The 27,931-nt window shown below is 51.8% G+C and overlaps 1 protein-coding gene across 1 annotated transcript; it reads left to right on the top strand.

Moving 5' to 3' along the window:
- On the top strand, positions 1–27,745 carry PXDC1 (PX domain containing 1). The gene is made up of 5 exons (XM_032861481.1): positions 1–558; positions 13,749–13,840; positions 14,588–14,705; positions 22,082–22,193; positions 26,543–27,745. Exons 1-5 carry the CDS (start codon positions 303–305, stop codon positions 26,658–26,660), a joined length of 696 nt encoding a protein of 231 aa, XP_032717372.1. The 5' UTR covers positions 1–302; the 3' UTR covers positions 26,661–27,745.
- The last annotated feature ends 186 nt before the right edge of the window (positions 27,746–27,931 follow it).

Below are 27,931 nucleotides of genomic sequence, written 5' to 3'. Positions count from 1 at the left end.
CCCAGCGGACTCCGGCTGGATCTCGGCTCCGGGCAGACGCCGCAGACCCCCAGCCGGCTCCCGGGTCCCGAAAGACCTCGGACGGACCCTGACCCCGGAGAGACCCCGGTCCCGGGCAGACCGCAGGCACACGGCGGCGGACCGATTCCGGCCCCGGAGACCTTGGACACACCCCGGCCCGGGAGAGTTCCCGGGCGGATCCCGGCTCCGGGCAGATCTCAGGCAGACCCCGGCCCCGCTGGCGGGCGGGCGGGCGGGGGCCGAGGGCGCCCCCGGAGGCGGGGGCATGCGCGACCCGCGGCATGGCCTCGGCGGTGTTTGAGGGCACCTCGCTCGTGAACATGTTCGTGCGCGGCTGCTGGGTGAACGGCATCCGCAGGCTCATCGTCAGCCGGCGCGGCGACGAGGAGGAGTTCTTCGAGATCCGCACGGAGTGGTCGGACCGCAGCGTGCTCTACCTGCACCGCAGCTTCGCGGACCTCGGCCGCCTGTGGCAGCGCCTCCGCGACGCCTTCCCCGAGGACCGGCCCGAGCTAGCGCGCGCGCCCCTGCGGCAAGGTTCGGGGGCTGCGGGCACCGGGGTGGGGTGTGGAGGGCGCATCGGATGGAGTCTTAGGGGGAGATGTGGTTGCGAGGTCGTTTCACAGTGCAGTGAAGGTAGGCGGGGAAGTTACTGAAGCCGAGATTGCGGCTCTCTCCTCTGTCCCTGGCACGGGACGGGGGACGCTTAGATCCTGCGCCCCCAAATGAAGGGCGCGCAGGGCAGCAGTGGTAGGAGGACGAAAGCCAGCTTATAGAGCCCTGAGGCCCTCCGGGCGGAAATCAGCAAGACGGGCGTCCCGACTTTCCCCAAGGACGAGTCAGTGACCAGTGCCAGTACAGCGGCCAGTGTGGGCCAGGGTCGGGGTGAGCTCCAGCCCGACTCCGGAGTGGCGGCCTCCCTCCCTCCTCACCCTCGGGTGGGCCGGCTGTGACCCCCACCCCGCCCAGAAAGCCCCCCCCCCCCGGGGGCTGGGGAAATGTTTGGGAAGAGTTAACAACAGTGTCCGATTGGGGTCGCGTCGTGTCTGGCAGCCATCCCCCCCTCGGAGTGTTCCCCTGGAAAGGGCTGTGCCTCTGATCTTCTCCCGTGACAGAGGAGCCCGAGTACGAGGTGCCACGCAGCCTTCTGTCACTCGTCCGGAGGGGCCTCCCTGCGGCCGACTTTAGGGGAGAGCCCAGGTCCCCACCCCAGGGGTGGGACCGCATTCGGGTTTATTAACTGCGGCCTGCCTCCTCCCCGGCCTTGTGACTGCCCTGGCTCCTGGGGATTCGAGTTCTCAGAAAACTCGTGTGGCTTCCCCTTTCCTACGCCCTGGCTGACGCCCATCCCACCGGCTGCAGTTTGGAGGCCAGGAGGAGAGGCGGCTGGAAGAGGGAAGGAAGCGCATGAGAGAGGCTGCAGTTGAGCCGAGAAGGAGGGGCGGGGGTGGGCGGGTTCAGAAGGCCCGGGGAGAAGCGGCCTGGGAAGACTGTGGAGCACTGAATAGTCCTTACCCCCGCCCCCACCCCCTCACCGCTTGTGACCACCTGCAGCTCTGAGACTAGTCACACTTCACGGAGAGGCCTTCCTTTCCACAATCTTCCAAGCAGACCTGGTGGCACCTGTAGGGGGCACTTCCTGAAGCTGAGGGACCCCAACAAGCCTCCTTAGCTGTTGGACTGCCTGAGGTCTTAAGATAACCTCTATTTTCCCCTGCGGAGCCCCCGCCCCAATGTGTGAATTATATGGATAATTAACTCAGTTCTCATGACACATCGTTTGGAAGGGCTCCCAAAGCCAGCAAGTTCGAAGGCCCTGAGTGAGATGGCCTGCCTTTCACGCTTCTCTTTGCTCCCCAGAGTCTGACATTTATTGCCATTCTGGAGATGGCTGAGCGTTATTTCAAGCATGGCAACAGTTTTCCTTGGATTTGCTATTTGGGTGTGTATATTGTTTTTTTTTTTAAACAAAAGCATGTTCAAATCAGGAAAGCTTGCATGAAGGAACGATGGTTTCTTCAGTGACTTACATCTTTGGTGGAACAAGGCGAGCCGTTAACAAATTAGAGCCCCTGAGAGCCGGCCAGTGCACATGCCCTCCCCTGTCCTTGCCAGGTCTCGCTCTGGGCCGGTGGGACAGCTCAGCTGGGACCCCAGGCAGGCAGTCAGGCTGGAACTGGGCTCCTCCCCTGTAACACAGAACCAGTCCTACTTTTTGTGGGGGGGGGGGGTTCAGGATTAAAATGCATAGTGTAGTGTCTCATAATAGTAAGCCCTCCATACATGCTGGTTATTATTGTTACCCACAGCATCAGCTGCTCCTGGCAAGAGTTGTAGCCAGTGGGGAAGCCCTGGGATCTGGTAGTGAAAAGGACTTGCCAGGAGCAGAAGGGAGGTGGGTGTGAGCCACTGGACCTGCTTTGCACGCACCCTGGCTCTGACCCATCTGTCCTTGTGCTAACAGTGCTGGGTCAGTTCTGGGTTCCTGAGATGTAGACACAGAGTGTGTGTCTGAAGTGAGAGTGAGACAGGTTTAGGAAGAGGGGGATTACCAGGGGGAAAGGAAGATCTAGAAGGATAGGAGAGCTGCTTAAGTGTCTGAAGGAGGGAGAAATTAGTTTTGGGTGTTAGCCCTGCTGCTGGGGGGGGGGGGGGTGGGGCAGGTGCTTAGGATGGGGACCAGTGATTGGGTGGAAAGGCTTTCTACTGGAACTGCTGGCCCCTTTGTTCAGGGGAGACCCCTCTGAGGGCTGGGCCAGCACCCCCTGGAGGGGAAGAGATGGGGTGACCTTAATTCTTTGTCCTGGTGGTCCTTGATTCTCTGCATGAGGCACGCTGCTACTGCTCTGGGGCACCCCTTTGAGTTTCCGTTGTGCAATCCCAGGGGAAGCCCCTTTCTTTTCTTAGAGTCTTTTAAGTCCAGGGAAATTGTTCACTGAATCAAGTACATAATAGTAATGTATTAAGAGAAGATTCTACCTGATTTCCATGCAGATTTGTTATTTGCATAAAAACATTGTCTGGATATACAAACTGTAAGTACAGAAGGCAACCGGATGTGTGTGTTCTATGGGAAATGTCAGGTTTCCTCAGTATCATTCCCCACCAGATTCCCTCACTGAAATTTATTGAAATGCTTCTGGGCCAGATTAGATTTGTGCTCTCGACTTCTATTAGCGAGCCTTGCGAGCAGATCTGGGTTTCAGAGCTCATGCTGGGAGCAGGCAGGTAGCTCTTCTTGGGAATGTCTGACTGAACCCCATCATGGGGCGTGAAAGCCTTGCCCCCCACTTGCATTTTTGAGTCTGCATGCAGCTAAAGGGATGCTGAGCCCTTTTCCTTCGCCCCTCAAGTCGTGCTATGGGGGAGAGTGTTTGTGTGGAGAGAATGGGCTTTTCTTTCCCTTTGGCACACACATTGTGGTGTTAGGCTCGGGGACTGTCCATGGCCTTGAATGTTTCACTCTGGCACATGTTGTGTAAAGATACTGCAGGCCCTGCACACGTGGAGGGACCTCGCTCACTCACTTACCTTCCTGGCCTTCTCTTGGGCAGGGCTGACCTCAGGAACTGTCCTGCATCTGTCCTCTGTCCTTTTGTTCTTAGAATCTTGGCTTCCCACCTCACCCTCTTCTTCCTCTGGGTCTGAGGTACCCACCCATCCTTTCTGGTGCCCCGGCCCAAGGAGATGGAGACAGCTGTTTCCTCTGGATATTATCTCTGGGTGACAAGGGGTTCCTTTTGGTTTTTCTAAACCCCTCACCAGTGGGGCTGAGTCTTGAACCTGAATTCCCTCTGTGTGATACTTATGTGGTTCCGGGTTTCCTGACGTCGTCAGGGTCTCCTACCTGTTCCATCTCTTACAACTGAGAAGGTTTACACGTTAAAACATAAACATGCAGAATCTCTGGTTGGCTGTTTGGTGCTCTTTGCCCATTTTGATTTTTTTTTTTTTTAATAACACCGATTTCAGGCCTGGTGAAGTCTGAGCCATCCTGGTCACCACTCCAGCAAGAGATTCTATTTCCCAAGTAGTTAGGTGACCTTTGATTCTTGATGACCATGAAATCCAACATTTTGGTTTCATATTCATTCATGCAGTGAGTATTTGCTGAATGCCTGCTGTGTGCCAGGCATCATTCTAGGGGGTGGAGACACAGCAGTGATCAAAAGAAGACCCAGAAAAAGAATCCTTGCCCTCTTGATTGTCATATTGTAGTTGGGAGAAATCCAACAATAAACAAAGATAAATAAATAATCTGGTAGATAGTGATAAATATTCAGAAGGAAGCAAGTAGGTAAGGAAAGCGGCTGTGACTTCTAGAGGGAGGAGTTAACTCTCAGATAAAGTTCTCCAGATAGTCTCAAAGGAAGTGACCTTTGAGTCTAGGCCTGAAGGAAGGGAGGGGTCAAGCCTCTTGGTCAATACTTGGGGAAGCAAGCATTCCAGGCAGAGGCAGGAGCAAGTGCAAAGGCCCTGAGGCCAGCATAGGACTGGTTTACCTGCATAAGCATAGATAGTCTGGTCTTAGATTTGAGATTCTGAGGACTGGAGTTAGGGCACCCAGGAGAGAACCAGAAAAGGCTGGGTGCAGATATATTTGCCGAGCTCCCACAGTCCAGACCATGCTCCCAGGCCCTGAGCCTGCCCACTCATTCTCACATGGACTACAGGGGAGAAGCTCTGTTCCAATACCGGCTGATGCAGAGGAGAAACTGTAGAGCCACCAAGCTTACTTGCCTAGTGGAGGTGGCAGGAAAGAGATCAGATGCCACATGGGGCCCGGGCAGCAGACCAGAGGCAGCAAACCCAGCTCTGCCTGGCCTCACAGGGCCCTTGTAGCCTGGTGCTGGCTGAGTGTGGCTCTGCCCTTTGCCTCAACACTGCTCCCCACCCCACAGCCCTTGTGTCACTTCACTTTAGGGCATCCTGCCCCTTCGGACAGGGGCAGCTTTCACTTCTCACGGGGGTTTGGGGGTATTCTTTTTGATTCACAGATGTATTTTTTGAAGCTCTTCTAGATCGGTGGTATGTGAGCTTTTCCCAGGCCCCAGGGCAGCACGCCGTCCCAGTCCAGCACCAGTGTGTCCGCCCCCATGTAGCCTGCTCTCCTCTCTCTGCCTTCTGTTTTCTCTCTCTTCTTCAAATGTGCACCCGAGCTTCGTTGCAATTTCCTTTCCCGCACTCTAGGGCCCTCTCGTTTCTCTGCAAGTGGCTGAATTGGTTCTTGGTCCTATGATCTCATCCCATCAGATCTCGGACGGTGTCGGGGGCCCCAGGTGACCTGACCTCACCTCTCAGCTAGAGAAGGAGCCAGCCAGAAACTTACACATGGGGTTAGGTGGCTGGCTTCTAGGTCACAGTTACTTTCCGCCGAATTCCCGAGGAGAAACTTGGCCTGCTTCCTGAGGGGACACCGGTCCCCTTCCCTTCTAAAGTCTGGGCCTCATGTGTCTCTGTGGTCTGTCTCTACAAACACTTTTCCAGAAGCTGAAAGATGTTCCTGCGTGGTGAAGAGTCAAGGAAAGGGGAGACTGGAATGCCCGTGGAAGTGAAATAATGGGGATTGGATGAGTTTGTCCCTTTGCAGTGAAGCTCAGCCTGGAGTAAGGTGGGATTCAGGCAGGCCGGTAGTGAGAATGAGCCCCACATGCATTTGCCCTCTCTAGCAGACCCACCGTGGCCCCCCTCTGCCTTCCTGGGGAGGGAATGCGTCCAGAATGGTGGCTGGTGTTGCTGATACTCTCAAATCGCTTTTTCTTGGTATTTGTTTTCATTTTTACTTTCTTGGATGACCCTAGGCATCTGCTGGATGCTTTCGGTTGTGATCACTAAACAATGGTCCCCATATCCGGGAACAGGCCTGAGAAGCTCCCTGGGGCTGCTTGGTGTGCACCCTCTCCTTGAGGGGTGGGGCGAGGGCCTGTGCACCATTCTCTGCTGGCCAGACTGGGCTTCTGTCAGTGATGGGGGCACGGGTGTGTCATGCCCCAGCACAGACCCACATGCAGGATGATGTAATTCTCCAAACAGACACCTCCAGTCTGCCCTCCTCACCCCACCCCCTAAATTGAGTCATGACCGTGAACGGAGCCACTTTGGTCCGTGGCTAATTTATACTGGCAAGCTTTCTTATTTGTTTTGAGACCAAAACATCTTAATCACCCTTCGCTGATATGTAACTTGGAATCAGCAGGAAAACTCTGATGAGCAGTAATTGGACAGAGAGTAGAGGGAGGTGGGAAGGAATCCCATGTGGTGAAAACTTCTACCTAGAGCATCTGAATCCCAGCAGGAGCCCATCATGCTTCCTGAGGGAGAAAATTCCCCACCCTGGCCCCAAAAGAGTGGGGACCCCCTGGGGACACAGGATCCAGGTGGGAGGGGTCGGGGTCATAATGACTCCCTTGGGGGTATCGCAGGGTCTCTGTGGGAGAGACTCAGGCTGTGCAGTGGAAGGTGGGGGCTTTGGAAGCCCACAGGTGAGGAATCAGAGGCCGGCTCTGTCCCCTGCTCCTCCGCCATGACTTTAGGCAGTCGCTTAGTTACCCAAGCCCTGGATGCCTGATTGATGAAATGGCATGATGGTATCCCAGGCAGGGCTGCCGGAGGGCCCGACAGCCACGGAGTACCCAGAACCGGCAGGACGCCTGAGACCCGAGACCTGCCGGGTGTGGACTCAGGAGCACAGGTCCCTGGAGCTTCCGCCGTCTGCTTCTGGACACGCAGCATCTTCCCCGGGGTGGTCCAGATGAGCAGGGGTGGGTCAGGGCCCCCCCTGCCGCTCCTGACGGCATCCGCTTCCCCGGGCCGCGGCTCCTAGGAGGCACGGATGGTGCAAGCCCCAGCCCAGGCTAAAGAGAGAGCCCACAAAGGGGGTCACCGCCCTTACGTACCTCAGTGAGAGCCCTGCAGACCAGGTCTGTCGCTTTGCCGATCCAGAAACTAGAATTTGGCGCTTGGAGGGGGTCAGGCTTGGGGACTGTGCTCCAAGGGGCGATTTCACCAGGCAGAGATGACTGTGGGAACCTAGGGCGGGTGTGTGTATCACTCTAAGAAATGCAGCCGCCAAGTGGGTAGGGTTCTTGTGAGCAGAGCCTACATGGGAAGCCATGGCTCCCCAGTGCCCACTGTGGGGTTTACCCTTAATGCCCTTTGTCGGGCCCTGCTTGTTTTAGTCCTCACCCCCTCTGGCCTCCTTAGGGCCTCTGCACTTCTTGACCCCACTCAGCGTTCCTCTCCTCCCTCCCCGGGCCCCCTGTGTCGGCTCACCCTGCAGGCCTCCGACCCTGGTGAGGGTGTCCCAGCTTGGGAGTACTCCTGTCCCCCCCAGGGGACACCCTGCTTTTTGTGGCTGATGTTTGCCACATGCCCATTGTCCTGACTAGCAGGAAAGCTCTGGGGAGCCCGGAGCCCGTCTGTCTTTCCAGCTACGGTACCCCCCCCCCCCCAACCAATGTGATAGGGTGCCTGGCACGGATAGTTTAGGAGGAGTGGCTGAATGAGTGCTTCCTGTTTGGGGAACCCAGCAAAGGATGGGGTGTCCTAAATACCTTTGATCCAAAGACAGACTCCCTGAGGGAGTGGCTTCTAAAATGCAGTAAGTGGGAAGTTCAGTAAAAGAATTGTGCTTTTATTGGGAGAGGATAATGAAGAGGGCCAGGGAGCGAGGGACTGGGGAAGGGCATAGTCAAGGTCAGTACCGTGGAGTCCAGCAGTCGTTCTCTCCTACTTATAAAAACACATCATTCAAGAGGGCACCTCCCAGGAGCAGGAAGAAGCAGAGAAGGGAGAATCTCCTCTCAGCCTCTTCTTGGATCCTCAGGGAGGTGCTGTTTCTTCTCGGCCTCTTTGGTGTCCTCTGATGCTTTCTCTGCCCTGCTTTTCGTTCTTGCAAAGATGCAGAAGAGAAATGCGTGCCCAGCGGCTCTCACCTCTTAAAGCTCGGTGTGAGCATCACCAAAGTGGGTAGCCTCATGGAAGGAGGGTGGGAGGGTGAACCGCACCAGGAGGGAGGGGGAAACAGGGTTTCTGTCCTTCCAGAAATGCTGCACGACACCCCATGCACAGAACTCTACATAGAGTAGAGTAAGCACGGGCTCCTCGGGAGTGAGGGCCCCTTCTCGGGTGCTTAAGTGTGCACAGAACCAGCTCCCTTATGCTGTCAAACAGGTCATTTCTAACTCTCCGCTTCTCAAATGTCGGCTGCCTATTTAGAAAACAGGTACCTAGGAAATCAGCATTGAAAACTTCCCTGGAAGATTTCAACTATTTTGCTTCTAAAATGGTTATTACACACCACCTTTGAGGAATACCTCTCTCTCTCGCATGCGAGATGACCCGAGCCGTCTGCCTTGCTGTACGGTGTGTTGATGGACACATTTTATTAAATGGAGAAGGAAATCTTTAAACCTAATTTATTATCTGACTCAATTTGAAAGTGTGCTTTACAGAAAATTTCCCTAGGGCTCTGCCGTGTTCTTGGGGTAATGGGCACTTCTTAATGTGCTTTGAAAAGGACGTTCTTCCTTAGCAGTTGATCTAAGAGGCACCTTGTCTTTATTTCTGGAATGATGGGAGAAAGCCCCAGAGTCTAGCCACGGAGGAAGCCCCGCAGTTACCAGGGGTGTTCATCCCAAAGCCTCCACTAACTGAAAATGTGGGACTTTGGACTCAGGGTTTCTGAGGTTAGGAAACTGCTTTGTTTATGTTTGCTCTCCCTGATAAGTCTTTTTTGCTGACTCCAGAATGTTCATTTTGGATTCCAAGAATAAGTCAGGTGTTTATGTTTGCATAAAGAAGCTAATCCTAGGGGCTCCTGGGTGGCTCAGTCGGTTAAGCGTCTGCCTTTGGCTCAGGTCATGATCCCGGGGTCCTGGGAGGGAGCCCTACATTGGGGTCCTTTTTCAGCAGGGAGCCTGTTTCTCCCTCTCCTTCTGCCTGCTGCCCCCGCTTCTTGTGCTCTCCCTCTCTCTCTCTCTCTCTGACAAATAAATAAATAAATAATCTTATAATTTTTTAAGATTTCATCTATTTATCAGAGAGTAAGGGAGAGATCACAAGTAGGGGGAGAGGCAGAGACAGAGGGAGAAGCAGGTTCCCTGCTGAGAAAAGAGCCCAGAGGATAGATAAATAATCTTAAAAAAAAAAAAAAAAAAGCTAATTCTGAAAAATGACAGAATCACATTTTGGGTTCTCAGTTTTCAGTGCTAAACTAGTTTAGAAAGAAAGGACAAACTGGCTGCTCTAGGCTGGTTTTTGGCCTCCAAATACATTTAAGTTAACAGACTGTAATTTATATATAATCACATTATCAGTCTTTCAGATTCAAATCTTTACTTGTTTTGAGGCTCATCAAATTTACACATTACAAACTGGGTACAGTGAAATTTTACAAATGGAGATTATATGAGTGACTGTGCTTTATCGGAAATTAAAAAGATTTCCAGGGTCTGTGAAGTCTGCGAGTCTACTTCTAACAATTAAAGTGCTGGTGGATCCTCCTGCCTTCGGTTCTTACCAGGCGAAACCTGGTTGGTTCCACAGAGTGCTAGCACCCCCTGCTGGCTACTTCTAGGGTGACAGTCTTGTAACCGGTAGATGCTTACCAAGTTTTTCTGTCCAACTGTGCAAAATCTCAACCATTTGCCCGCCTACAGTTTTTGTTATTACCATCACAGATAGGAAAACGGAGTCAGACAAGATCCCCACAAAATTCTTGTTCCATCCACAATATTTGGAACATAAAATCCAGAAGTATTTAGATTACTGTGTTTAAGCCTATTTTTAAAAATAAGTTTTAAAATTGCTATTTGCTGTAAACAGTTTCTATTCGGAGAAGCTTTATCAGCCATTAAAAACCAAAGCTGTTGGGTCAAAAGGAAAAATACAGCATATAGGCTAGAAGGAAACTCCAGTGCATATAATCTGTTTGGGGTAGCAGTCCTTTGTGGGCTCTATTCTTGCCACCTGCCCGTGAAAGTAATGCAGTGTTCCACAACTTCACCTTTTAGCCCTGTCACATTTTGAGAATTTATAATAATTTCGAGTCTCACAGTAGGTGTCTAAATTTCCCACCCATCATGAAACCGGAAAGTCTGAAGAAAGGAACCCCTGTGTGTATGAAATTCTAAAATGATGATTTAGTTCATATTTGCACTGTGGCCGTTTTGGGCTTGTCTTTCTTAGAAATATTTTCCTAACATATTTAAGGTAGCCATCATTTGATGGGAAGCACTTTTAAAACAACTGAGAAGGGTGATGTCCAGGGCCCCGGAGGGAAGGGAAAGTCTGGGCTGCAGGGAGGGGCTTGGAGAGTGGTGACTCCTTCATGCCATGCCTGTATTTGGGGTGTTGGGGGACTTGCTATGCTCTGAGCTTTGGTTGGTGGTGGTAGCTGCTGTTAAGCAGGTTTCATGGTGTTCAGCTGGATCCATCGTTTCCTGAATCCCTCTGCCTTTGATAAGCTGAGACCTCTGCTGGGGTCACCCGGAAAGCCAGGATGGAGAAGCAAATGACAAAGTGTGCCCCCAGCTAAGGGGCAGCCACCCGTCATTAATGTTCTTGGAGCGAGGGATTCCAGCATCTTCCTTTGCCCGGTTAAGTTTCCAGAGCCTCCTTTTGTTTGGAGGCATGTTTACATTTCCAAGGAGAACTATCTGGCTGCTGTTGAGGATCATAAAGACAGGTCAGAGGAAGCAGTCTGGCTCTGCACACGTCCACAGATAAAATCAGGCCGGCAGGCTCATGACTCATATGTGATGCCACTCGACTGTCAGGCCTGCGACCTCAAGCTAGCTGGCAGCAGGTTCTGGTGTGGTGCTGACTGAGTGTGGTGCTAAGAAGCATGAATTAGGGTGATGATCCTATGGGGCAAGATGGAGCACACCCACAGAAGATCATTGACGCTTGACTTCTGTGCTCTCTTCTGTAACTTCAGTCGACCAACAGCCAGTAAGCATCGAGTCCCCTTCGTGTGTCAGGCCCTGTGATGATAACAGTGAGAGGAAGAGGCACCTGCTCCCCTCAGCTTTGCGCACCGGGATCTTGGGGAGACCCATAGGTCCAGGAGCAGTCACAGTGCTGAGTGGTGAATACTGCAGAGGTCAGGAAAGTTCTCTGGGAGCCCAGAGGCAGCTCGGGTTCCGTCTTCAGATGTGGGGAAGGCTTCTCAGAATAGATGGTGTGCGCCCACACCTTAAAGGATGGGTGGGACATTCCTACCTGTGAGCCTGGGGGTGGGGGGAGTTCAGGGGGATTGTGTTTGGGTAGTGTGGACCTTTGAGATTGGCAGGAGAGTATGGGGAGTTGCAAGGCACAGAGCTGGTAAGGTAGGCTGGGGTCGATTGGGGAAGGTACTTCTTGCTTTTTTCTACTTCATTCTGGAAAACAATACCCTACCAGGAAGATAGGGCTGCTGGATAAAATACAGAACACCAAGTTGAGTTTGAATTTCAGATAAACAGCAAATAATTTTTTTTAGTGTAATCTGTCCATACTACTGCATTATTCACTGTTTATCTGAAATTCATATTTAACTAGGTGTTCTTTGTTTTATTTGCTAAATCAGGCCATTCTAAAAAAAGAAGATCACTATAGAGCAGAATGTATTTATCCTACTATATATATAACTTTGCAGCTATGAACTCAACCGTGGGCTGAACATTAATTAAATCAAAGATGTAACCCAAAATGTGTCATTGAGGCAAAAATGCACGAATTATAAACCTTTATACTACCTTAAGATTGTTAAGTCGTGATGTGTATCCTGTGATTTGGGTATACGTACATTGCGTGCATTGACCATCTGAGAGGCTAACCTTCGTACAAATGCACGTACAGAATATAAAATAATAAAACTACTGTGTCATAAACGTGAGTGATTTAAAACTCGTATTCTAGAGGTAACGAAAGTTGAACTTTAATAATAATAGTTTTGTTCATCCTAGAATGAAGAAGCATTTGGTGGGGATGATTAATTTAATTGTCCTCTCTTAAAAACAATTTTCCAGAGGATTTTGCATTGGGCCTTTTTCCCTGGGCAGACTCCCGGTAGCAAGCAGAAGATGAAAGCATTTTGGTGCAAAGAGCAAAACAACGTGTGTGTGTGTGTGTGTGTGTGTGTGTTGCCAAGCAAGGAATTCAGGGCTGAGGAAGAAGCATCCTGAGATTCTGGTACTATTTTCTTTTTTCTTTCTGCTTCCCAGAACGTGCAGGGGGCGTGGTGGGGCCTGGTAACCTGAGGAAAAGGGGAGAAGGTAGAGAAGGCCCAGTCCCGTTCTCTGGTGACTGCTGGGGTGTGTGCCTGGGCCCTGTGGACAGAGGCCGCAGGTGGCTCAGCCAGCGAGCCACAGCCCAGCCAGCCCCCTTGGGCTCCAGCCACCTGAGCAGCTGCTGACTGGCCCCTGGGCCTGCAGGGCTGAGGGGGTGGGCAGGCCCAGACAGCCCCTCTGACACCCGCGGTGGCCTGTGCTTTAGGACGTTGAGGGAACCTTGCTTAGAAGTTGGCCGTGACTCAGGCTGCTTGAAGGACTCCCCCTGCGACAGCGTAGGCGTTCAGACATGTCCTTGCCCTATGTTCGGGGCCGTCCCTGGTTCCGTGGACTGTATGTTTAATCATTTAGTTTAGGAAATTAACTTGATGACTTGTAGTTCCCGTTGACGAATTGCCTGAAGACCAAGCCTTTCTCCTGCAAAACCAAACCAAACCAGAACTGAAAACCGTAGACGCAGCAACTGGTAACAGTTCTGGGATGATCCCAGCACCTGGTCTGGCCTTGGCTCCCAGGGACCGTCCTGCCGGGCCACACGAAGTATGGCAAAGAGGCCTGTGTCCTTGGGGATGTCATTCCTGTGTCCCCAGGAGTCCGGTGTGTAGAAACTGAAACGAGGAGACTCAGGCTACTTCCTGCTCGTGGGGAGCCGGAAGCACACCCAGGTCTCCAGGCTGCCTGCCGTCACAGTTGACAGACTAAAGTCTTTACTTCCCAAAAGTCACTCAGGATCCTGTTACGTGTAACGAGGGTAGATGTTCAGATTCTGAAAAAGTGCTGTGAACCATACCCACTTTTTTTTTTCTGGGAAAAGATCTGACTTTTCCCCTTCCAGCATGTAAATGACTTGTCTGAATATGGACTCCATTTCCACAGGCTCTGTGGTGAGGTCAGCGGAGGCCAGGGGAGCCAGCCCTTCCACTGCGTGGGTGAGGCAGGTTCTGGGCCACACCCCCTGTGGCTGAGTGGGTGTGGCCCCAGGCCACACCTGCCTGGGGCTGAGTGGTCCCCAGCCAAGCTTTGGTCTTGTCATGAGGCTGGCCCTGACTGTCCCATTTGATCCCTGGCTTATACCTACGTTTCCCACTCATTCCACTATCCCCCACCTGCCAGACTTCACCTTTCGGGGAAGGGCATCATCTCCCCCAGCACACGTGGAAATCATTCATTGGGTCATTGAAACTTAAAATGAGGTTGAGAGCACTGCTTTCAGAGTAAGGCTGTGTAAGTATTCCCAGACGTCTTTGGTGGAGAGGGACACTGGGCAGTGGCTTCCTTGTCATGGGGTTGTCTGTTGTTCTGTATTTAATCTAGGAGCACATTTCCAGTCTGTTTTGTTTTTGGTTTTGGTTTTTTTGGGTTTTGGGTTTTTTTGTTTGGTTTGGTTTAGGTTTTGGTTTTTTGACTTTAGGCATTTCTGTCTTAATTCTGTCTGAATGTCTGTCTCAATTCTAGGCCTGGTTGCCATCAAGGACGCCCGCGATATAGAGACCAGGCTTAACGAGGTGGAGAAGTTGCTGAAGGCCATCCTTAGCATGCCGTGCAAAGTGAGTACGATCGGCAGGGCTGGTGGGGGCGGGTGGGGGTCGGGACACATCCTGCCCGCTTCCAGACAACGATGCCCTCACCCATGTAGCTGGTTGCTCCCTCCCTGGACGGTTCAGGCCATGGGGAGGGGCGGACAAAACCAGGGGAAAGGAAGACTTTTGTGGGCTCGTGCAGCTCCGTTGTTTTCTCCTTGGTAAGAAGTGAGAGTCAAGGGCCAAGGAGGCACTGAGTAGGAAGAGACATGGTCCCTCCACTCCCATGGTCTTTGCTTTCTTGCCTCCACTCAGAAGCCCACCGGTCTTGCAGAGGGTGTTTTGGAAGAGGGTGTATGGGAGCCAAGGAGAGTGTTAGCATCCACATTGGCAGATGGCCTTTAAATGAAATGGGCAAGCTTCGTGCACTTGGGACCCACTTGACTCCCACGGGGTCCATTTCCTTCTCTGCGAATGGGGAAAGTCAACACACTTACTGTTTATCATAAGGGGGAGGGATACATGTGCGAAATCCGGTACGTACCAAGCGCTCAGAAAATCTCCCCATCGCTTCCATCCACCCCATTCCCTCTGTCCCTGGAGCCTTGCATTTTTGCCACATGGGGCCATTTTTAAGTGAAAGGTGGGCCTTGACTACAGCCTCATCAGTGTGGCCCGCCCCGCCAAGCATCTGGAAGGTGCAGGGGCATCAGCCTCACACGAGGCCACCTCTAGGGAGGACTCTAGTTTAGTCATTAACGCACTTATCCCCAGTATTCCAGGTCAGAAGTTGTGCTCACCTTCTTTGAAAGATCTCCTCTGGACCAGGTGTTAAAAAACGACAACGTACATAAAATTCAACCCAGCTTTCAGAGTCCAGTGAAAATATCAGGTAAGAGCTGCAGGGAAGGCATGGGGAGGCCGGGTCCTGCCGTGGATGGCCATGGTTCTCTGGAAGACTTTCCAGTTCACCGGGTACACCTTCTACCCTTGGGATCCAGAAAGATGATCCAAAAGAGGAATAAAGTGGGTGGAGGCTGTTACCTGATTTTCATGGAACGGTGTTTTCCACCCATCGACCTGCAGTTTACACTTCTCCAGTTTCCAAAAGGAGTAACTCAGTATATCAGTGGGAACTTTCTTACGAAACAGGGTCATGATGAACACATTAATGGGGCACTGGGAAGTGAATGATGTCAATCAGGAGTCTAGCCAGCTGATGTAAGATTGTTCACACAATATAGCAGTGACAGAAAGGGGAGCGCACAATTTAGATGTCACTAACGTTGACACTGGACCATACCTTCTAGCCCCGAAGAGGCCAATGTCTGCGGCAGTAAAAGCGAACGTTGGCTGGGAGGAGCTGCTGGCCGGCTCACCTGGGGGGGCGTGGATGGAAAGGTGGGGGAGGAGCTGGAACTTAGCCCTGTTTGGTAGCTTTCTGCATCTGGGTTGCAAATGTTGTTAGAACACTAGACTTTCATTTTTGCAGTACTGTTTTGGTGAAGGCTGCTGAGGGGCATTTTGTGGGGAAAAGAGCTCTGTCCCAGAGTCCTGGACATGGAGCTCCCCCAGGCAATGGACATGTGACTGGGGTCGTGTGGGAGTGTGGCGGTTGGAAAGGGCGGAAAGGGCGGAAAGGCAGCTACAAGAGGAGATAGAGTTTGGCTCAAGGGGAGATCCTGCAGAAGGTGCTGGTCTGTAGGAAGAAGGGAAGGAGGGATTCTGCATTTAGCATTCTATTTCCAAATGGAGGAGGGAGGAGAGCAGAAGAAGCATGGGCGGGAGGGATACCCCGGAAGTTGGTGAAGAACAGTCAGGAGATGAAAGTGCATCTGAGCCCAGAGCTGTCTCCTAAGAAGGCACTGGGGGTTCACGGTGATAGGGAGACAGAGGACCAATCGGGATGGTGGTGGTGGGTGTCTTTAGTAGGAAAAGTGTCCTTACTGAGCTATGCGCTATAGCAGGGATGAGATCCTTAACCATGTGTGGGGGAATGGGTGGAGAGGGTGGGCAAGTTCAGGGGACCCAAAGGGAAAGCACATTAGGATGTGATTGTGTATGCGGGATGGCTGGCAGGCCTGGGCTTGCTGGGGTCTGCTTGCTTTTGATGTCCATCCAACATGGCTTCCTGTGTGTTGTTAGGAAGAAGAGCAGGGTGTTTGGGTATCCCTCCTTAGCTGGCACTTAGTATCCAGAACCTTCTTCATAGGAGAAATGGCAGTCATTTATCCCGGTTGGGTGTCTATGGACCTCAGTCTTGGAGGGCACAGTGAGGGATTCGGGACGCTTGTCACTCATGGTGGGTTTTATGTGCTGCCACTAGAGCACAGACAAGTCTCTGTTCTTTCATCCTGAGCAGAAGAGTCCCAGCACGGGTGTCACCATTTTGCTTTATTTCTGTTTTGAGCCAATAGGAGAGCAAAGAGCAGCAGAAGTCTTCAGGCCCTGTGCTGGTAGCAGGAGCGGGACACTTGATTGCTTCTGATTAATTCTGGAGTGCAGCCACCTGGAAACACTCCCAGCGCCCTGTCTACCATCCTATTTTTACTTGTGACAGGGCTAAACACATGACATGCCCCATGTTTATCCTAAAGGGCTGGAAATAATGAGGTGAAATTTATCAGGGATAATTGTAGCTTCCCATGTGAGGCTTTAGCTACACTCTCTGGGTCTTCTGTGAGGACTGGGGACAGGTTTTCGGTCCCAGGGACATTGCTGCGGGTACAAATAACCACAGGGATTTGAGTTCAGCACAGAACACTTTGTAGCAACGGGAACTCCGTCCAGCAATGGAGTCTGTAAATATCTATTTCAAGTCTGTTCTGAGAGCCTCGTGGCTCCCTGCAGAGGCCAGGGCAGCCTGTCAGAGGCATCCCTCCCAGGGTCGGCGGCTGGGAGAGGCCTCTCCCACCCTTTCAGAGCTAAGATTCCGTCTCCTGGGGCCTTCATGAATCTCCTTATCCACTTTGATCAATTGGGCACCAAGTCCGAGGCTTCTCCCCTGGAAGCATTCCAACCTCCCCATCTCTGCTCCAGGACTAGGCGGCCCTCACTCTGTCTGAGGGAGGGCTTCTCACCATCAGTGTATAGATATGCAGACAATAACGGGGTGTGCCCCCAGAGTGTGAGATATACTTTCATTACTCACTGAGTGAGGAAAGAAATATACTAAGGCAATGAACTATGGTAAATTAAAAAATACTTTTCAATGAAACCTTTGTTTACAGTAGCACTGGTATCCCTTCGAAGAGCTAGTCTACACATGGGCAAGCCATGTTCTTCAAGCTTGTTCTCCTATGTGGGTGTTTGTGGACTCGAGTTCCCCCCGACTTGAAGCTTCACACTCTGGGCAACATGACCTCCCCCCCAGCCCGGGAATATCCACAGGTCTCTTTCTCTCTCTCTCTGTCTCTCTCAGCCTCCCCCGTGCCCCAGGACAGACCCTGAATACTGAGATTGGTCATTCTGGACCTCTGACTTCCTGGGCTCATTCATTTTCTCACAACCTCACACTCATGATAAAGGCCAAGTGCCCTAGTCATTCCAGCAGGCCAGAGTCTGGTTCACACTAGCTTTTTGATGCTGTCACCATAGAACCCTTTGCTCCAGACCCTCGGCCTCCCCTTGGTGGGGCTTTGCTGTCCTGTGGGCTCCCATCTTCCCTCTGTTCCCACAAACCCCGCCCGTCCATCCTGTCCTGCTAAATTCCACTCACTCCTGAAAATGCCCCTGCCTGCTGCAGCTCACCCCACCCTTCCTCCTCCTTTCCTCTCCGATTTCTTAACGCCTGCTGCTACTGTTGATGTGGCACGTAGGGAGATGGCAGCATGGGCGACAGGCGCTGACCTAGGCTTCCCGGGGGCTTTTCGTTATCTCCAGGCGTGCGCAGGGGCTCTGAGTGCGCAGCCGCAGAGACTGCTGAGCGCCAGGGCTCCGCTAGATGGCGCCAGGCGCTAGCCACATCCTGGGGCCGCTGCAAGGCGGTGGGGGACCCTGTGACCTCCTGTGGGATGCTTTGGGCGAGTACATCCTTAAACATTCTTCCTCCCATGTGAATCTAAATGTTTATGGAATCAGAAAAACTCAAATAGAGTTTTCTACATGGTGGCTGGGTCCGTGCTTAGCAGGAAGCCTAAAGCGCCACTGTGATTTGCCTACTTGGACCAATCTATGTAAGCCACAAAAATATAATTATTCAGGTTTGGGGGCGGGGGGTGGGTTGGAAATGAATTCTAATTTCGTATTTCATTAACCAGGCAGCTGTACCATCTCAACCTTAATTTTCACCGTACGAGGTTCATCCAGTTGGCGAATTAATAAAAAGGCCATGCTTTGGATTTTGTTTGATTGCTGGACTACACTGAAAATATAATGGGAGAGAGGATTTGGATGGAGGGAAGCTACACTGTGAATGCTTTCGGAACTGAGCTAATGGCTTCATTAAAAGAAGAACGTAGGAATTACTGAACTGAAGGAAGGATGGGGCAGAGGAGAGCATGGCGACAGCTAAAAAAATAGAAAAATCATGACCCAACACACACCACAGTCATACAGTTGACCCCTGAACAGCAGAGGGGTTAGGGGCTCTGACCCCTTGCACGTTGAAAATCCATGTATAACTTTGATTCCCCCAAAACTGTTGACCGCAAGCCTTGCTGATAATATTAACAGTTGATTAATATATACTTTGTATAAGTATTAAATATTCTTACACAAGTAAGCTAGAGAAAAGATGTTATTAAGAAAACCTAAAGAGAAAATACATTTATGGTACTGTAGTGTACTGTAGTGTAGTGTACGGTACTGTAGTGTAGTGTACATAAAACACACACACACACACACACACACACAGAGTGGACCTAGGCAGTTCAAACCTGTGCTGTTCAAGGCCAACTGTAATTGTCGCAGGAAAGGTCCACTGGTAAGATGAATGGGAAAAAGTTGGAGAGAAACAGATTCTGCAAAGTATCAGTGCATTGCCCCAAGATATATATTGACTGCAAAGAGAAAGAGTGAACCTGGCAGAAACTTCTTATGCAAGTGATGCTGATGTTGACATCACACCCCCTAACAGGATGCGGGGGGGAGAGGGCAGCATGGGGTCACTCTACAGGATTCCTGCTGGGAACACTCCACGTCAGTCAGAGCTCAAAAGCACCAGACAAATTGAGGGACCATTGATAAAATAACTCACCAGCCCCTCCCAAAGTGTTACTTTCATAGGAGATGAGGAGAGACAGAAGAACCTTCAGAGGCTGCACAAAACAAGGAAACAGCAATGCAAGGATCCCCAACAAAGGATCCAGGGCTGGGTCTATAACAGAAGAAAGGGACATTGGTGGAAAAGCCTGTCCACTCCAGTAAGGGAGGTGTCTGGTTAAGTCCACCAGCTCTGATCATTGCACCATAGCTATGGGAAACGTTAACATCAGGAGAAACTGGTGAGGGCTACGTGAGAACGCCATGCTGTCTCTGTAACTTTTCTATAATTTAAAATTAGCTCAAAAGATAGAAGTTAAGAAATGGCAAAGCAGAACTCTTCATGTGAAAAAAAAAATGAATGCAGAGAAGTAGCTTGAAAAGGAACTGTTTCATGGAATCAGTCATGTATGGGATTAAAGTAATGACACTGGCCAGTGATTTTTTGCTATAGGGACTAAGCTGACTTCTAAGACATTCACATTCTATGTGCATTTGGAGACAGGATTCAGATGTGAGCGCTGTTCTGTAATCATAACCTTTTCTCTGGTTCGGTTTAATTGCATGACACAACAGCTATGAAGACATTAGCAGTAATGACAGTCATCACTACCATTTGCCCGGCGTGCAATATTTGTTAGATTCTTTACAAATACCATCTCATTTTATGTACTCCTGTGCTTTGGGGATGGGTATGCCCATTTTATAGATGAAGGAAGTGAGCAAGCAGTAACCTGCTCCCCACGCATGAGTAGCAGAACTGGAGTTCATAGCTTGCCTTGCACACACCATTAAACCACATGATTGTGTACAGAGGTTTCTTTGCAGGGGGAGTTAGGGAGTGATTTGTTAGAAATCTATTTTGGGGGGCTGGTAAGGACTCCATTTCTTAGAGATCCAAATTTCACGTTTAAGAGAGATGAGGAAGTTTGAAAGTTCCTCTGTGAGGTAACTCTTCATTACCATCAGATATGTTTTGTTGCACAGACATTTGTTTTCCCTTGTAGTATTTTCCCCTCCAAACTCCCTTAGCAAAGGGGTGGTGGAATGGGCTGGAGGCTGTGAACTGGCTGAGGTTGGGTGTGCTTCTGAGACAGACATATTTGAGTCAGAGTTAGTAAAAAGCAATAAAGAGAGGGGTTCTGTGCTGCTGTATGTTTTGATTGGAGAGGCAAGGGCATCTTAATCTTTCTTGTTACAATGCAGTCATCTTCAGAGTCTGTTCACTCAGACTTGGGTAAACATCTTCCCGCCCGTAGAAATGTCATTGATCCCGGAGGTTCCAAGCACTGACTTTTCATCAGGTCTTGGTGTTCCTTCTCATGACTTCAGGCTCTGCAAGCTTGTCTTTGCGCAGGGAGGGCGGGTGCGATTCAACCTGGAGGGGTGGGGTGGGCAGGGAAGAGCAATGCGCTGATGTCACCCAGAGTGTTACTGATGGGACTGGTGTTTCAAAAGACCAAAGAACCATGAGCCCTCACTTCTGCAGAAAGTCAAGTGGAGATGGTACAATTACTTGGCAAATCTGACTGATGAAGCATCGTTTTATTCCTGTGGGGCTAAGGAGGAAACCTTCTCTTTTTCTTTGTTTTTGTGTAGTTTTCCTAATTCTCTTCACATGGAAAGAAAGTCAAAGAACTGAGAACCAGGTATCTGGAAAGAGTAAAAATATATAGAAAGTTACAATTATACTTATGAGAAAAGAAAATCCATGCATGGGAATAAAAAAAAGTCTAAATTATGATGAGATGAAGGAAAAAATTAAAAGAAAACAATCTCCCAAACAGTAGTGACAGGTGCCTAGGGAGACTGTGGACAGGTGAGGGATGTTTTTGTTACCTGTGCTGGGCCAGTAGGAGAGTAGAGCTATTTCAAGTTGTGTGTTTCTGTGTGTGAGCCTCTGAATGGGAAGATGATAATCCTTTGGATTTGAGAATGCCCCAGAAATTGAGTCAGTTTTTTTTAAGATGAGGTAAGGAGAGGACCTGATTTGAGAGGACAGACAAGGGCGGTGAACATGGCCCTTCCCTGACTAAGAGCTAAGGTTAGGGGCAGCTTCCCAGAGGGCTGGAGAACTCCCAGCACTGAGGAGAACTAGTAATGGCCACCAGATCAATTCTTGGAGCATTTTACAGAAACACATTCCCTGGGGAAATGTAAATAAAAGCTACACCAGATAGGAGAAGTCAGTCAAGACACATTGACTCCTTATACTTAAATGGACAAGATGGCGTGATGGAATCTGGTAACTCACGAGAGTTTAGAATTGAAGGGATCCTTGGAGACCATCCGCTACTATGCTGAAATTCCCCAGTTGAGGATACTGAGTCCCAAGACCGTGGACCTTTGGTGTCCGGACTCCCAGTCCAGGGCTGTGTCCCCTGCCACACATCCAGGCATGCCTGTCCTCTCCTATCCTGGTGTGGGGTAAACACTAGACTTCCATCCTCAGAAGCTCACTGCCTAAGGCCAATGTAGACTACTTAGTTTGACTTTTTAACTACCAAAATTTGTGCATACAGGTTAAAAAAAAAAGATCAATTTGTTTACAGAATTATATAAAGTAAAAAGGTGAAGTTGCCCATTTGGTGTAAAATGCATACTGATCTCAGCTGACCCTCACAGCGACCCAGGGCAGTGGAGAGTGTCATCCACATCTCAGGCACAGGGAAGATCGGGTACCTGTGCAAAGCCTCATGGCGGCAATGTGTAATGGACCCAGACCCAAACCCAAGCCGATAGACATGAGCTCAGTACTCTCTCTATGCCAGCTTTAAACTAATGGGGAGGGCTTTTGGGGACGGTGCTGGTAAAATTCAGAGCATCTTCCTGGAGCCTCTTGGCTTATACAGGGTTCTCAGATGTGGTTTCTGTGGAGGTTGGCATTAGCTCCTGAATCTGTTGGTAGGACTCCAGAATGGGCCTCTGGAGTGTAGAGGATTCTCTTGGAGTGTGGGGGAGAATTTAGGGCAGTAGATGGAGGGGGAAGTAGAGAGATTGGTATAAGCCCAAAATTTCTAAATCTGGCCCATCCTGCATATTTACTTCATTGCTTTCATTTTTCAGAAATCATGAGGTCCAATGGATTTTGCTTAGCAAATACGGAAACCATTGTTATTGACCACAGTATACCCAACGGAAAAGACCAGCACCTGGGTGTGGACCCGACAGAGCACTTGTAAGTAGACTGATTTGAATATAGTTTTATAGAGGGGATCCCTGACCTGTCAGCCTGTCAGCTGGTGCCAGAGGCCGGAGTTCACGGCCCATACAGAGCTCTAGAGGAAGCAGATGTGGCCAGAGATACTGAGCCATCCTGCCTGCATCTGGACACTTTTTTGAAGTGTTTGACTTTTCTAGAGGACAGTAAGAGCTTGCTTCATAAACCTTGCAGGAACAAAGTTCCTTTGACCAAGGGGCTGGCTGAAAGGGGGCATCAAAGAGAAGTGGCCGGACTTCAGAGTCTGGTCTGTGCTGGGCCCTGAGGAACTATGGCGGCCATAAGCCTCCCTGCTCCAAGGGCCTGGTCTCCAGGGATGGGGAGAAGTGTCCCCTGCATGGTGTTACATCACAGGGCTGGAGATTCTCCAGACTCTGAGGTGGCTTCCGTAGAGCTCACAGGCTGAAACCTGACGCCACTGGGCCTGCTCTGAGGGGAAGGAGGATGTGTCCGACTAGTGAAGGCAGGACAGCCAAAGACACCACAGCCTTCCCTGTCCCTCCTTCTCTAATAACAGAACGTTTCACCGTGATAAACACACTGGGAAAGCGCGACACCTGGCGTCCCTGCGAGGCACAGCCTCCTTCATCCCTGGTGCACTTCCGGGTCATGTCCTTGGGAGTCTTCAGGAGGCAGCTTTAGGGGACATCACAGCTTGGCTTCTGTTGACTGTCCAGGCCAACCCCACGGCTCCTGCTGGTTATGTGAGCCTCAGGAAGTTATTTAACCTCTCCTGGCTTCTCTTCTCCTCCGAGTGGGGCCCCTGAGGCTCTCCCGGGGTCATTGTAAAGATCTTAGATGGTAAATGGGAACCCCCTGGCCCCGGAGCCCCCGCAGGCCACACTGGGTGCTCAGAGTCTCCCTGGGGGCCCATGAGCAGCACCTCCTGGGATCGGGGGCCTTGGAGTCTCATATCCGGCCTCACCCACTGAGCTGCCAGTAAACACGCACTAGGACAGACTCTGTGCCAGCCGACAGCAGAGCAGAGCACGAGCCCTGGGTGTCCCTGAGCTCCTGCTGCAGGCGGCCGGCCGGAGCCTTCTGCTGGAGCCTTGCTCTGTGACCGAGCACAGGGGGAGCCATGTCAGGCCCATGGAACCGGCAGCTCCCACTTCCTCAGTTTCAAACATGTCTTCTGGGTCAATGGCACAAGGTTACCTCACCATGGAGATGTCATGAAATGCTTGTGTAAGAGGTTATGCTGGTAAGTCTGCTGGGGGTGGCCTTTCCCTGACAGGTCCTTGTCCCTTTGCATGCCTTGCTGTGACACCACGTGGCTTCATACCCACTGTGCGTGTCTATAGCTCATTCGTTCATGAGCGGGGGTCCTCCATGATCACACAGTGCTGGCACCGAGGGGGCACGAGATTGCTCTCTATGAAGTGAGTGACCGGAAGGAGAGGCCCTGGAGCATCATGGGAGGAGCTTCTGCAGAGGGGCTGTCTTGGTGGACGAGGGGCAGGTGGAGACCCTCCTTCATCAGTAGTAGGGTCCCAGCTCTGGCAGCACAGTTTCTCCCGGGAGACCTTTTCTTTCGTCGGGAGTCCTAAGAGGCCAGCCCGCACTCGGCAAGATTGGACAAGTAAGTTGAACCATGAATAGTTTTGCCAAGGAGGGAAGCTCACAGAGAGAAAGCAAGGGTGGTAACGTGACCCCACAGCTCTGAATGGACAGGGATGACACGCCCTTAGCATGGGGCCCCTGGGCTCCAGGATGCCTGGCTGGCAGGAAACCGAGCAAGAAAAGCCTCGGTGATCCCAGAAAGGCTTAACAAAGAAATGTCTACTTCCGAGTGGCTCAGGGGAGCATTTAGAGGGAATTCCTGAGACGGGCTTGCCAGGATTTTCTCTGGGTGTCTGATGTAGGGCAGTGCGCTGAGCTGACAGTCGGCCGCTGGCTGTCTCTCAGGAGCAATCTGTTTTAACACTCCACAGGGCTGTCAGGCAGGTGATAGGGGTTGACGATGGGGACAGGAGGTCACAGATTGATGTCGTTGGAGAACAAGGCTTTGCCTCCCTGCCACAGCCATCCTCCGTGGTACCTGAGGGTGACCGTTTGGCCCCCACACTGAATTCAGTGCTGTCAAGCCTGCCATTAGAACTTGTGCCATGATGCCAAGAGGGCAGTCTTCATGCTTCTGGGGAAGGAATGTTCCAGAACCCAGGCACGGACCGCCCTGTGCTCAGGGAACGGGGGTGTGAGTCAGCAGGCCAGCGGGACCTCTGGTGGTCATCCTGGTTGGCTGGAGTGGTTACGGGGCTCCTAGAAATCCAGCCAGGGCTGAGGCAAGGCCCCCATTCTGTCCTCACAGGTTAGGAGCAGAGATATTTGCCAGGCCTGCTGAGGGTCGCTGGGGTTGACGAAGCCGCTGGACTTGGGCTGGTGACTCATTTTCCCCAGCGTCCCGGCTTCCCCTCCCTCCCTGGGTTTTTAGGGTCAGGTGATGAGGGCCGGAGGTGTAGGAAACCGGCCCTGTTCCTCCCCAAGCTGAGCCTTTCCCTGCATCCAAGTGTCGTCTTTTAATTCATTCCGCTGTTGGTTTCCGGGAAGACACCACATCCTGGAAAAAAGTCGGAGAGCTGGTCTTACCTCCATGAGACTTGCCGGCCCGGAGGCTGCGCACACTTGTGTCGGAGCCTCGATCTCTTTCTCAGCAGCCACAAGCTACCCAGGCAGGCAGTGCGGGGAGGAGGAGCTGGCCCTGAGCCCTGCCCTGTCCCTGCAGCGGATGCGGGGAGGCCCCGCACATCTCCACACAACACCCCTCACTGGGGTGGCGGATGCCTTTCCTCACGGATTCAAAGCCTCCTCCTCCACTTTTTTTTTTTTTAAAGATTTTATTTAGTTATTTATTTGACAGAGATCACAAGTAGGCAGAGAGGCAGAGAGAGAGAGAGGAGGAAGCAGGCTCCCCGCTGAGCAGAGAGCCCGATGTGGGGCTGGATCCCAGAACCCTGAGATCGTGACCTGAGCCGAAGGCAGAGGCTTTAACCCACTGAGCCACCCAGGCGCCCATCCTCCTCCACTTTTAACTTAAAGCTTGGACTGAGAGGAAATAAGCCCCATTCTGAATTAGGAGGATGCTGGGAGGGGCGCTCTGCGGGCAGGGGCTGGGCCTTTCCACTGCCCCCTGTGCGGCTCCCGTGTCCTGGGCTCAGTTCGTGTTCTTCCCGGTCCCGCCCAACCCTTCCAGGCAGAGTAGAGCTCCTCCAACGGTACTCGCTAGTGACGCCTTCCAGTGCCAGGAATCAGCGCGGGGACACACTGTACCCTGTGGGTTCCTTCGCAGGCCGCTTGCTCCTGGGAGAGCCCTGGGAGAGCAGGGAGGGAGCGCGCCTCCGCCCACCTCTGCCCTGCCCCCTCTTTGTTGAGGAAAATGGAAAAAGCACAAGCAGCAGCTCTGTGGTCCTTCCTGCGGAGAATGTCCTTCAGGGAGCTGTTTCTCTGTTTGAAAAATCTGGAGGTTGTTCCCCCCTCCCTCCCCGCCCCCCAGCTTAGGAGGCGGTGTCTGGGTTAGACAGGGAGTGGAAATGGTTTCAACTCATGGGGGAATCCTTAACCGGAAGGCATTAGTCACCTTATGTGCGGAGTACATATTCTTCCCCGGCTCTTCCTGCCTGCCCTCCCCGCATGTAAACCCCACACTGCATACACCGCCCCTCTAGAAGGAGCCCTCCCTCCTCGACCTCCCCCAGGCCCCCACCCAGATCCTCTCTGGGCCGCTGATCTCGCACCTCTGAGACAGCAGCACCATGTCACTCGGATGTGGTTAGGTTGTGAGCTTCTGACCGCAGTGGCTTTTCCCACTCATCTGTGCTGTTTGTCTGTGGGGCCCCGCACGGGGTGGGCTCCCGTTCTCACAGACTGGCTCCCTGCCTTGCTTCCTGCCATGTCCCCAGAGCCTGACACAGAGCAAACCCTGGACAGAGAAAAAGAATCACTCTGTGAATGAGTGAGTGAATGAATGTCTTAGTAAACACTGGTTCATGAATGCAGATAGCAGTGTCTAAGCCAGTAACCACCAGAGCTGTCAGGGACTTTAGAGAAGGGTCCATTTCGCCTCATTAATTTGTCACCATGGTCCTTGTCGCTATTCCTAACCTGCATTGAGAAGGCCGTGCCCCATGGTCCGATGAGCCCATGCCTCATGAGGAGCCTTAGGGAAAGCCCTTCCCTGGTGTTTGGTACTGACCCCTAAGCCTCCTCCTGCCAATGACCTTCCGCCCTTTCTTTCTCCACTTCAGTGGGCGTGGGGGTGGGGGCCAATGAACCAGCCCCAGCCCTCACCTCTGAACTTTCCTTTTTAGGTTTGAGAATGGTGGTGAATTTACCTCAGAGCTGGAAGATGGCGATGACCCAGCAGCTTATGTCACCAACCTGTCCTATTACCACCTGGTCCCCTTCGAGACGGACATTCTGGACTGAGTCTCTGGTGAGGCCCACCTCCCCCCACCCTTGACTGGTGGTTCTGTCCCGGCTGCAGGGGCCCCATTGCTGCCCCAGGCCTGGGTCAGGGGGTGTCTCTACGGTGACAGTGCCTGGGAGGCCTGGGCCCATGGAGCAGCAGGGTTTTCCAGAGGGCCATCCCCAAGGTCTCCCACAAGCAGGAGCCAGGTCTCCGGAGCCCCGCGTAGCCTGCTGCTTCTCCGCTCAGCACCACCAGCCTGTCTCCACCTGCCTGGGACTCGCTCCCCATCCGTGTGTGGGAGAGCCACAAGTGCCTGCAGGACATGTGGACACCAGGGCGGACACACAGGGCCTGGCAGTTCCCTCATTTCGCTGTGACTGCTTCCTGGGGAGGAGCCTGTGCCCTGGTGCGGTGCTCCCCATGGCTGCCTGGCCACCGCTCTCTCCCCACCATTCCCTCACGTGACAGGGGCACAACATGGCCTGTGAGGTGGTGAGGAGTCACCACAGTCTGGACGACATGGGCAGGGAGTGTTAAATAATCCAGGATTTCCCTGGGAACCAGGAGGTGTGGCTTTCATTTTCCTTTTTCATCTTCTTTGTGGAAACTGTGGGTCTGGTGTCAGCCAACGGGGCTCCTTATAGAAGGTTCTTTTGGGAATGGTGAGTGTTGGCTACAGAGATGGGGAAATCACTGCCCATCAGGTCCCCGTGAGCGAGGACTGAGAAGTACTGATTCCCCTCCAGAGAACAGAGTTCCTGCCTGGCCTGCCAGCATCTCTAACGCCCCTCAGCGTGGGGTAGCCGTGCCTGTAAGCACCCCAGGTTCACCTCTCCTGCTGTTTACCAAGCTCTCAGTGATGTCATTGCCATATTCACCTGCAAGGGGGGGGATCAACAGGAAAGCGCCGAGTCCCCCTTTGCCCCTTGGGGCGGGGGGGAAGGCGGGTCTGCGTTCTGTGTGCTGATCTCCTCATGGTGTCTACTAATGACCAACATTTGCTAATGTAAATAATAGTAAATTATTGAGAATCCTAATTCTTTTACACAGTCTGTTTTTTAATCTATTTTAATTAAATAAAGTGTATTACTCTACTCCAGGATTTAAGATGTCTGGTGTCTAAAGGTACAGCTCTTTCTATTCCAGGCCGCCTCAGGGCTGGCCCCAAGCATTCTGGCCTCATTGTTATTTAGAAAATGTGTTCTGTTCTCACCCTGGGGAATAATCTGTCTAAACCGAAAAGTGAACAAACAGCTTGTGTTTTTTTTTTGATTTTTGTTTTTCTGAC

Source organism: Lontra canadensis, unplaced genomic scaffold (assembly GCF_010015895.1).
Source record: "Lontra canadensis isolate GAN:19392208 unplaced genomic scaffold, GSC_riverotter_1.0 scaffold21, whole genome shotgun sequence".
In the NCBI taxonomy this organism is placed as follows: Eukaryota; Metazoa; Chordata; class Mammalia; order Carnivora; family Mustelidae; genus Lontra; species Lontra canadensis.
This window is presented reverse-complemented; position numbering and strand designations above follow the sequence as displayed.